Genomic DNA, 10,583 nt, shown 5'->3' on the forward strand with positions numbered 1-10,583 from the left:
AGAAATTTAGAAACGTGTTCAGGTTTAGTTCCCTAATTCCCAAATCCCATAAACCTAAAAACTTGGAGCCACCCAACCATCCTCTCATGGATCTCTACAATCATGTGACTTCGTTTTTGTGCATTCTACCTTCTCCCATAGATTCTTTTTGTTATCAATGGGTCAGGTCAGTTCATAAATTATTAGACGTTTTTAAATTTTTAAAAATTATTAAAAGTCATTAAAAGAACCTTAGATCTAAAGACAAAAAACATATGAGACTCCTTTTTAAATTGTATTAATAGATTTGAATGGCTCTATGTTCAATACAATTTAATCACCGTCCAAAGCAACATTATGGCTCTTTCATCATGTGCCTCTGCCTTCCCCCACATGCCCATTGCTTCCCCTTCCCCTCTCCTATAAATCCTTTCTTCTTCCTCCTCTAACACATTACCTCTCCTCCCATGGCTTCCATTTCTCCTCCTCTTCTTCCCTTCTTCTTCCTCTTCTTCATCTCTTGTGTACATTCAGCTACTTTCACCATTTTAAACCAATGTGATTACCCAATTTGGCCCGGAGTTTTGTCGGGCGCTGGCACCTCACAACTTTCGACCACCGGTTTTGTCCTGCAGCCAGGACAGTCCAACGCCCTCACCATGCCCCCGTCGTGGTCTGGCCGGATTTGGGGTCGCACTTATTGCTCCCAAGACAATGCTGGTAGATTCTCCTGTGCCACTGCCGACTGCGGCTCGGGCACCGTTGAATGCAACGGTAGTGGCGCTGCCCCGCCTGCTACTCTTGCTGAGTTCACTCTCAATGGTGCTGGTGGACTTGATTTCTATGATGTTAGCCTTGTCGATGGCTATAATGTGCCCATGTTAATCACCCCACAAGCTAGCTCAGGTAATACAAATATCGAAAGCACAACATTCATTTTTGTTTGTGTTTAAAAGATTAAATTATAAGTTTAGTTGAAACTAGGCGGAGGCAATTGCATGACGATCGGGTGTGCAGCAAACTTAAACACCGAGTGTCCAATGGAGCTAAGAGTGGCAGTGGATGGGCAGAGTGTGGCGTGCAAGAGCGCATGTGGTGCATTTGGTGAGCCGCAATATTGCTGCAATGGCGAATATGGGAGCCCAAGCACTTGTCGACCCACGTCTTACTCAGAGTTCTTCAAGTCGGCGTGTCCGCAAGCTTATAGTTATGCCTATGATGATGGAACTAGCACCTTCACTTGCGCCGCCGCCAATTACCTCGTCACTTTCTGTCCTCTTTCAACTAGGTAACTTTCGTTATACTCCACACGACCATAACTCAACGCTAATTACTAATATTTTTAAATTTCACGCTATATATAGTTTAGAAAGTCGTATATTTGAACTCGTTGTTTACCTAAACAGAAAGTCGATACAAAGACTTAATTAGGAATAGTGAGTTTTATATTTGTCGATATGCTTAGCGAGAACAATTAGACTGCTGCCTACCATAGCAATATTGAGTTATACGTTCCACTATTCCAACATGTGAGGTGCGGTGATAATGATCATCACCAACCCTATTCAAACTTGAGAATTTGGGTGACCGACATTCCAACCTAATACGGATTTCTACCTCCCACAATTGACCCATCATTTCTTAAGCTGGTTTTTTAGGCAATCCGTTCCCTATTATTTTAGGAGCTCGTGAAAATAAGGAAGTTGGATGTCCAAAAGATTAGATGACCCACAGTTTTGATCTACGTAAAACCCGTAGTTTTATTAAATCTATTATTTGTTAATCTTAATATATGAAAACGAGAATAAAAAATTAGATTTTTTTTAAGATTTAAGGATTTGTAAAATAGTTTTAAATTTTGATTGAAATTTTGTGGGTGTGGTGACTATGAATATGCAGTGTGAAAGCATCAAACGGGCAGTACCCCCGGGCAGTGGATGTCTCAACAGCCGAGTATTCCGGCAGGCCGTTAACGTCAGTGGCCGTTATATTCACCGTGACGGCAGCTCTAAGTCGGCGATTTTTGCGTCTCCTTTAAGCCTTCACCATCGGCCATTTGGCCCATCTTCACAAATGGGCCGCATGGCCCATCATTGAGCCCATTCTACGGAATTTTCTATAGATTCATGCACATATTTTAATTTTAATTTTGTTGTATAGCATTAGATTTTGAGGGTTTTTTCGTTTTAATTTTGGAAAAATTCCAATTTTTTGGTATCAAAATTGGGTTGTGGCCATAAAGATGAGATTTCTAGAGTTTTTCTCGGAACCATTTAAAAGAAAAATGCAAGTTAAATCAAATAATTCTATTTCTCGATCTTTCTAACTTGTTTTTACAGAACTAAGATTAAAACGAATGAAAAAAAACTCGTCATTTACCAGTAATTTCTTCCAATTTAGGGCGTTGATAGACAGTAATTAATTTAATTGAGTTTTAGGGTTGGAATCTCGACGATGTCCCTTTGAGCTAGAATCTCCAAGGGTATTTTCGAAACAAATTTTAAAGTTGACCCGTCGGTAAAAGTTGAAAATTTTCAAAGTCTAAAGAGCAATTTTTATAATTAATCTTATATATTTGATTCTCTCAATTCTATGTGAAGGATATGAAGGAAATATATTGGTCGGGAAAAAAGTGGATGTCATTGGAATTTCTCGACCTATATTATATGGGAAGAACGTGGTTTTAGATAGTTGTTGCTGCATAAGTGAAAATTTTTAGGCTTGAGAATATGGGGTGTTTGATATCATAAATTTTTTTGACCTTGATTAGAGTAAACATTATTAGGTTGGACTCATTCAGGTTTGAGAGAGGAATAAAACATTCTTGGTGTGAAAACCTCTCTCTAGCAGTCCGTAGCAGATGCATTTTAAAATCGTGAAATTGACGACAGTACGTAACGGGCCAAAGTAGACAATATCTACTGGTGGTGGACTCGAGCTATTACAAAACGAAATTGTACATTTTTCGATTCTCATAATTTTCCCAGCTGGGATTCATAAACTTTTACTTCTCGGCCAGAAAACATACCAAAAACTCAAAAGGATGTTATCCAAACGCATATCAAGTAATTGTAGTAAAACTTGACCCGTTGATCCTTTGGCTTTTCTGGCGATACGAACGTAGTTAAGTAATTGTCGTTCTGTAAGACCATAATGAAAACACAATTTTTGTTTTTCTTCTAAACGAATACGATATTGAGATTTTTTAAGATCGTTTCCGATTTTGGGCCTTTTACTAGTTAGTCCCGGTAAAGCCCCGAACGTAAATGAGTAGAATGAAAGCTACCATATATAATAGAGGCTTGTGGGGTTGGATTTATAGTTAAAAGATGAAGAATTAAATGTTAGTAAGAAGTTTGGTAAAGGGAAATTTAATACTAGTGTATTCAATAATTCATCCTTCAAACTATGTGAAACACTTATTTCTTCCTTTCCAAGAACGTCGCCCTTTTGAAATTACCAGTCACTGACAAACGGAGCTGGATTCTTTTGGTTCTTTTGTTTTCTTTCTGATATGATTTCTTTCACTTTCTTCCATGCAGGATCGGAAAACGACAGCGACAACGCATTTCTGAGCTACAGTTTTGAAGCCATGGAGTGGAACCCACTTTGTTCCTTGGCTTTGGAACAACTAATGTTCGGCTTCTTAAATTCTTGACCCATAATGGTCTCTGTTTACGCTATATTATAGCCCACCATTTCGTTGCTGCTATTAATGCGATTCATTCTGTTGAAATGGTTATTTTCAGATGATGAACTGATCGATCGGGCTGCGCTGCGGAAATGGGAGAGGAGGGAAGATCCTTGGCCGTGACTCCGACATGGTCGTTTGCAACAGTGGTAACTATCATGGTTTCGCTTGGATTCTTCTTCCAAGGCACGTTGAGACGGATTAAAAAGGTATGATCGGGTCCGATTCTGTTTGGGTTTTTGATGGAATCTCGTTTTTGATTCATTTTGATTGTGAGACGCTTTTGTTGTTCCAGTGGTTGGATAGGACGAAGAGGAAATCGTTGCTTGCTGCGTTGGAGAAGATTAAAGAAGGTGAGGAATCTGATGAGTGTTTGATTTTGTTTGTTCTTTTGGGATGATTTGTTTCTTGATTTTGTTTAGATTTGTGGGTTTTGTTTGTGAGCAGAATTGATGCTCTTTGGACTTCTGTCGTTGTTGATGGGTCATTGGATTGTTTTTGTGGCAAGAATTTGTGTTAAGTCATCTGTGTTGAGCAGCCGTTTCTATCCATGTGCGTTGGATATTGATCTGAAACGAGTTAGACATGTTTCTATTGCAAGTGAAAATATGAACAGTTCTAATGCTGGGATACGAGAGTATTGCCCTGAGGTACTTCTTATGCTTTGCTGAAGAAGTTCCTTAACTTTGAAGTATTATCACTTAAATTCACGCTAGGATAATTGTAACGGACCAAGCCCACCGCTAGCGGATATTGTTCTTTTTGAGCTTTCTCTTTCAAGCTTCCCCTTAAGGTTTTTTAAATGTGTCTTTTAGTGAGAGGTTTCCACATCCTCGTAAAGGATGCTTCGTTCTCCTTCCCAACCGATGTGGGATCTCACAATCCACTTCTCTTCGGAGCCCAGCGTCCTCGCTGATACTCGTTCCCTTCTCCAATCAATGTGGGACCTCTCGATTCACCCCCCTTCGGGGCCCAACATCCTTGTTGGCACACCGCTCCTGTCCACTCCCGTCGGGGCTCAACCTCCTCGTTGGCACATCACCCGGTGTCTGGCTCTGATATCATTTGTAAAGGCCCAAGCCTACCGATAGCAGATATTGTTCTCTTTGGGCTTTCCCTTTCGGGCTTCTCCTCAAAGTTTTTAAAACGCATCTACTAGGAAGAGGTTTCCACACCCTTATAAAGGATGCTTCGTTCTCCTCCCCAACGGATGTAGGATCTCACAATAACTATTTGGAGTTTTGCTTGTTGTGTCTAACGGTGATTTAATATGATGTTAGAGCACAAGATTCGAGTCGGAATGAATCGAATAATTCATCATATCATTCAATATGTTGTTATTTTTCTTTCCAGGGGCGTGAATCGTTCGCTTCATATGAAAGTTTAGAGCAGCTTCATCGATTAATATTTGTTCTTGGTATCACTCATGTTTCGTATAGCTTCATTGCCATTGCCCTGGCTATGATTAAGGTTGGTGTATCTCATATCAGTCTGCTTTCAAATTCTTCTGCCTTGATCTCCATGACATCTTGAAGCTTGCCTCTTTTTGTTCAGATATATGGCTGGAGAGCGTGGGAAAACGAAGCTAAGGCTTTGGCCATTGGGAATGCACAAGGTAAATAAAATTGCACCAAATTGTTCTTCTAGTTTCTAAGCTTTGGAACTCGTTTGAGTCATTATAGACGCTTTTAAAGATTCTCATTGAGCGTTTTTTGGCCTTCAATTTCATTACTCGAACGCAGAAGAATCTGTACAAGCTTCGTCGACCAGGCCAAAAATAGGGCGACTGTCAACTTTTGTCTTTCACCATACTTCTCACCCATGGAGTCGGAATAGAGTTCTCGTTTGGCTGGTAGTTTCTTTGTTTCCTTTGAGCTCTTGATGAAGAAAGAATTCAAATTTCATGGCTTTTTTTAACCGTTTGATTATTCTCAAGAGGCTTATAAAGCTTCACAAGCAACCATTTGATCACTTTTTTATGTTCTGGAGAACTCAAAACATTATTATACCAACTTGCAGCTCTGTTTCAGCCGCCAGTTTTGGAGCTCTATCAATCGAGCTGATTACATGGCTTTGCGGTTGGGCTTCATCAGTGTATGTTCATTCTGATACTAAGTAGCTTTGGTGTTCTTATGTTTTCATTCCAAAAACAATTCCAATAATAAGTAAGTTGATGCTAGGAAGCATAAGATAAATCCCATGGAGAGCTGTAGATATTTGAAGTACTTTTTCCCTTTCGGGTTTCTACTTTAAGAATCGGTGTGAGATCCCACGTTGGTTGGAGAGGGGAACAAAACATTTCTTATAAGGGTGTGGAAATCTCTCCCTAGTAGATGCGTTCTAAAATTGTGAGGCCAACGACGATACGTAACGGGCCAAAGCGGACAATATCTACTAGCGGTGGACTTGAGCTGTTACAAATTGTATCAGAGCTAGACACTAGGGGATGTGCCAGCGAGGACACTAGGTTCTCAAGAGGGGTGGATTGTGAGATTCCACATCGGTTGGAGAGGGGAACAAAGCATTTCTTATAAGCGTGTGGAAACCTCTCCCCAGTAGATGCGTTTTAAAACTGCGAGGTTGACGATGATACGTAACGGGCCAAAGTGGACAATATCTGCTAACAGTGGACTTGTATTACAATCGGTGTTGGTCTTTACAAGGAAGATTGAATAATCATAGGGAGAAAGAAAAAAAGAAATAAACGCCATTGCATGCGAGTATAAGAGGATGAAAGTAACACAAAGGAACAAATATATATATGAGCGTTAGATCAACATGCCCGTTAATTTGCTCTTGAATTCCCTTTGTACGTGCCTGTTTGCTTAATTCAATAGTTTTTTTCATTGCTTTGCAAAAGGAAACTCTATTCTTTAATTGTCCCGCTCAACATGCCTTTACCTATATTCTAACTTTACTCTTTCCTTCTTTCTTTCTTTTTTTATAACTTTTTTTCGTGTTCGTTTTCTTTCGGAATGTAGACTCATCAGCTCCCTATATCATATGACTTCCATAATTATATGCTTCGAAGCATGGAGGATGAATTTCGTGATATGGTTGGTATAAGGTTGTATATCGTAACTCTATGCTAGACTTCATTATGTAATGGCTCAATAGTTCTTCTTTCCTAAATCACGTTTGCCAAAACCGTTCTTAAAATCTCGACCCGACTTTGAAAAACTAAAAAAACAGTTCTTACAATCTATTTTTTGCCTTCAACATTTGGCTATGACTTGGAAAATGTTTTTACATGGTAGCAAACAAAACAAAGACTATTAGTAAAAACTGCCTTAGTAGTTTTTGGAAACATAAAATAAGAAACAAATGCTATAATTTTTCAGATTTCGATCCTTTAGTGTTAGACTATCGCCACGGTGGGCATTCTTGCTTCTGATGAACTAACCAGTACCGTTGTTTCGTTTGCTTGTGCAGTGTTCCACTCTGGATATATGCCATTGCTTGCATCTTCCTCAACTTCCATGGTAATATTCGATCTCCCAAATCCTTAACTAAAAAGCTTTAAAATGTTTCGATCCATTTCATAAAGTAAATTCCTTCTTGTTGCACCTGCACGCTTCAGTTTCGTGAAAAACTTGATATGAATTCCTTCTTGTTCATGATGAAATATGATATATGACTGAACAATCCTTATCAGGAAGCAATATTTACTTTTGGGTTTCCTTCCTCCCTGCAATTGTAAGTTCTTTCTGTGAATCTCTGTCTGGTTTCTATGTTCCCATCCAATGGTTAAACCATCCATGTTTTTATTTTGCCTTTGTTAACCAAAACTGATAGTTGATTCTGCTAATCGGGACGAAACTGCACCGGGTAGTCGTAAAGTTGGCTGTAGAAGTTGTGGATACGTCTGCTCGGGGATGTTATCGTTTTAACTTAAGGGATGAGCTGTTTTGGTTTGGGAAGCCTAAGCTTCTTTTGTGGTTGATACAATTTATATCCTTCCAGGTTAGTACATAAAAGATAAGCCAGTTGCTTTTGGAGTAGTACTTCATCCTGCATATGTATGTTTCTTAGTATCATTTCTTTTTGCAGAATGCTTTTGAGATGGCTACATTTATTTGGTCCCTGGTAAGTATTCAATAAATTCTCTCAAACTCGAGCCCGAAATACACTACAATTAGAAACTATAGCTTGTTCGGTTTCCCTTATCTGAAACCATTTGGAGCCGCTTCCCCAACTTCATGTTGGTGAGATCCCACATTGGTTGGAGAAGGGAACGAAACATTCTTTATAAGAGTGTGGAAACCTCTCCCTAGCACACACGTTTTAAAACCTTGAGAGGGAGTCAAGAAGGGAAAATCCAAAGAAGACAATATTTGTTAGCAGTGGGCTCGGGTGGGTACAAATGGTATAGAGCTAGGGTTTCGAATGGTGTGCCAGTGGGGATGCTGGCCCCCAAGGGGGGTGGATAGTGAGATCCCACAGTAGTTGGAGAGGAGGATGGAGCATTCCTAAGCCCAAAGAGGACAATATCTGCTAGTAGTGGGCTTGAGCGGTTACAAATAGTATCAGAGCCAGGTTTCGAATGGTGTGCCAGTGGGGAGGATGTTGGGCCTCCAAAGGGGTAGATTGTGAGATCCGTCATTGATTGGAAAGGGGAACGAAACATTCATTATAAGGGTGTGGAAATCTCTCCCTAGTAGACAGTTTTAAAATCTTGAGGGGAATCTTCGAAGGGGAAAGTCCAAAGAGGACAATATCTAGCAGTGACATTGTTTGAAATACATTAGGCTCGTGTTTTGTTCTTTGATTTGGTATTGTAATTTTGTTCTTTTTTCTTTCTTACTGACTGAAATCTTAGCTTTCAGTGGGAAATTAGGGAGCCCTCTTGTTTCATGGAGAACCAAACATACGTTGGTATCCGCTTGGCCTTTGGGTATGTGATATCCTCGTCCCGAACGAAACTTATGTCGTAATGGGCGTATATGCCATGCATTTTCTTTACTAAAGACAGATGAATCCATTTGGAGATCAGACACAACTTCATTGTTGTTCATTGCAGGGTCATCACTCAGTTTTGCAGTAGCTTCATTACATTCCCACTCTATGTTATAGTAACTCAGGTATGATAGTTTTATCTTGTATCGCTCCATTTTCATCAAACTCGGTCCGATTTGGAGTAGTGTTAATGCGGTCATCGTAGATGGGGTCGAGGTTCAAGAAATCACTTGTGTCGGAGAACGTCCGAAACTCGCTTCAACAATGGAAAAAAAGAGTGAAGACAAGGTCGGGTTCTACTTCCTTGGTTGCAGTTGTGGGTGCAACATCGCATTCATCCTCTGTTTGTACAATGGACGACGATGACGACGACGACGATGATGACGACGATGATGGTGAGGTGAATGACGACTTTATCGCAAACTGCTCGGAAGGAAGCACGTCAAACGCTGCCCAATCCACACGTTCCTCTCAGGTCCTTCAGTATGCTTCGTCGGATGACACGGACATACGAATATCTGTTCGTTCTAGTCCTCCGAACGTTACATCCAACAACAACAGAGATGAAGAGAATGAGGATCATCGAGGGCAGTGATCTATAGCACAACTATTTGAGTCTCTTTCCACTTTATTTGGCCTACTTTTGAGCTTATGTTTATTGAATTATATTCAATTAAAATGCATTATGAATTTTAGATGTCACTGACAAACGTTTATACAATTATGCTGCATAGATATTGTCCACTTTGACTGGTTACATATCGCCGTTAGTCTCACGATTTTCGAACGCGTCTATTAGACAAAGATTTCCACACCCTTGCAAGGAGTGTTTCATTTCACTCTTCAATTGATGTAAGATCTCACAATCCACTTCGAGAGCTAGTGTCCGAGCGTCCGGTGTCTAGCTCTGATACTATTTGTAACCGCCCAAATTGACCACTAGTAGATATTATTTGCTTTGACTTGTTACATGTCGCCATCAGCCTCATGGTTTTAAAATGTCTACTGAGAAAGTTTTCCACACTCTTATGAACCGATGTGGGATCTCACAATCCATCTCCTGAGCCCAATGTCTTTGTTGGCACACCACCCAATTTTTTGCTATATATATATATATATATCATTTGTAACAACCCAAACTCACCGCTAGTAGATATAGCCTGCTTTTGCTCGTTACATATCGCCGTCAGCCTCATGGTTTTAAAATACGTCTACTATCGTCGTCAGCCTCATAGTTTTAAAATACATCTAATAGAGAAAGATTTCCACACTTTTATGAGGAGTGGTTTGTTTCACTCACCGCTAGTAGATATTGCCTGCTTTGGCTCGTTACATATCGCCGTGGTTTTAAAATACATCTACTAGAGAAAGATTTCCACACTTTTATGAGGAGTGGTTTGTTTCACAATCCACCTCCTGGGAGCCCAATTTCCAACGTCCTCGTTGGCACACCGCCCGATGTTTGGCTATATATACCATTTGTAACCGTTCAAGTTCACCGCTAGCAGATATTGTTAATTTTAGTTAGTTACATATGTCTACTTCCCACACCTCTGTAAACCATGTTTCATTTCACTGATCTCAAAAAATTGAATTATTTCTCAATTTATAATGTATTTAAAATTAAAAAAATTAATAAAAATACCATTGAATTTTGCAATTTATTTATAAAAAAAAACCCTTAAAAAAAGGAAATGCAAAACTACTCTTAAAATTTTTAAAAATATACTTAATTTTAGATAAAAATCATTAATAATTTATTTGAAAAATACTAGTTGAGCTTTTAAAAAATACTATTTTATTTATTATTATTTTTGTAAATGGGAGGATATTAATGTTTTTTTTTTTTTTTTTTTAAGTTTAAATGTATTTTTAAAAAATAAAATATTAACAATTTTTTGTATTTTTTTTTTAAAAAAATCAAACTTTATATTATTAAAATTTTGATAGCTTAAAA

The 10,583-nt window shown here is 39.0% G+C and overlaps 2 protein-coding genes across 4 annotated transcripts; both read left to right on the forward strand.

The window, feature by feature from the left end:
* Positions 1 to 446: 446 nt before the first annotated feature.
* Positions 447 to 2,210, forward strand: LOC111465187 (thaumatin-like protein 1b). Of its 2 annotated transcripts, XM_023109502.1 has the most exons (3): positions 447 to 885; positions 964 to 1,267; positions 1,879 to 2,210. In XM_023109502.1, exons 1-3 carry the CDS (start codon positions 447 to 449, stop codon positions 2,015 to 2,017), a joined length of 882 nt encoding a protein of 293 aa, XP_022965270.1. In that variant the 3' UTR covers positions 2,018 to 2,210. The 2 variants fall into 2 exon arrangements, with proteins under 2 accessions (XP_022965270.1, XP_022965271.1); XM_023109503.1 differs by lacking the exon at positions 1,879 to 2,210 and having other exon boundaries at positions 964 to 1,271.
* A 1,172-nt stretch (positions 2,211 to 3,382) lies between these two features.
* LOC111465174 (MLO-like protein 4) lies at positions 3,383 to 9,354 on the forward strand. Of its 2 annotated transcripts, none has more exons than XM_023109489.1 (16): positions 3,383 to 3,646; positions 3,729 to 3,879; positions 3,966 to 4,023; positions 4,118 to 4,320; positions 5,024 to 5,140; positions 5,225 to 5,285; positions 5,413 to 5,522; positions 5,690 to 5,764; positions 6,652 to 6,737; positions 7,103 to 7,152; positions 7,326 to 7,366; positions 7,466 to 7,633; positions 7,721 to 7,756; positions 8,497 to 8,564; positions 8,691 to 8,751; positions 8,832 to 9,354. In XM_023109489.1, the coding sequence occupies exons 2-16, from the start codon at positions 3,763 to 3,765 to the stop codon at positions 9,219 to 9,221; spliced, it is 1,641 nt and encodes a 546-aa protein (XP_022965257.1). In that variant the 5' UTR covers positions 3,383 to 3,646; positions 3,729 to 3,762; the 3' UTR covers positions 9,222 to 9,354. The 2 variants fall into 2 exon arrangements, with proteins under 2 accessions (XP_022965257.1, XP_022965256.1); XM_023109488.1 differs by having other exon boundaries at positions 3,383 to 3,615.
* Positions 9,355 to 10,583: the final 1,229 nt, after the last annotated feature.

This window comes from Cucurbita maxima, unplaced genomic scaffold, assembly GCF_002738345.1.
Source record: "Cucurbita maxima cultivar Rimu unplaced genomic scaffold, Cmax_1.0 Cma_Scf00028, whole genome shotgun sequence".
NCBI lineage: Eukaryota > Viridiplantae > Streptophyta > Magnoliopsida > Cucurbitales > Cucurbitaceae > Cucurbita > Cucurbita maxima.

Coding starts and splice junctions, on each gene's coding strand:
- LOC111465174 (XM_023109489.1), top strand. CDS start 3,763: ATGGGAGAGGAGGGAAGATCCTTGGCCGTGACTCCGACATGGTCGTTT. Junction 4,024..4,117: donor GTTGGAGAAGATTAAAGAAG/GTGAGGAATCTG, acceptor GTTTGTGAGCAG/AATTGATGCTCTTTGGACTT. Junction 7,367..7,465: donor TTTCCTTCCTCCCTGCAATT/GTAAGTTCTTTC, acceptor CAAAACTGATAG/TTGATTCTGCTAATCGGGAC.
- LOC111465187 (XM_023109502.1), top strand. CDS start 447: ATGGCTTCCATTTCTCCTCCTCTTCTTCCCTTCTTCTTCCTCTTCTTC. Junction 886..963: donor CACCCCACAAGCTAGCTCAG/GTAATACAAATA, acceptor AGTTGAAACTAG/GCGGAGGCAATTGCATGACG. Junction 1,268..1,878: donor TTCTGTCCTCTTTCAACTAG/GTAACTTTCGTT, acceptor ATGAATATGCAG/TGTGAAAGCATCAAACGGGC.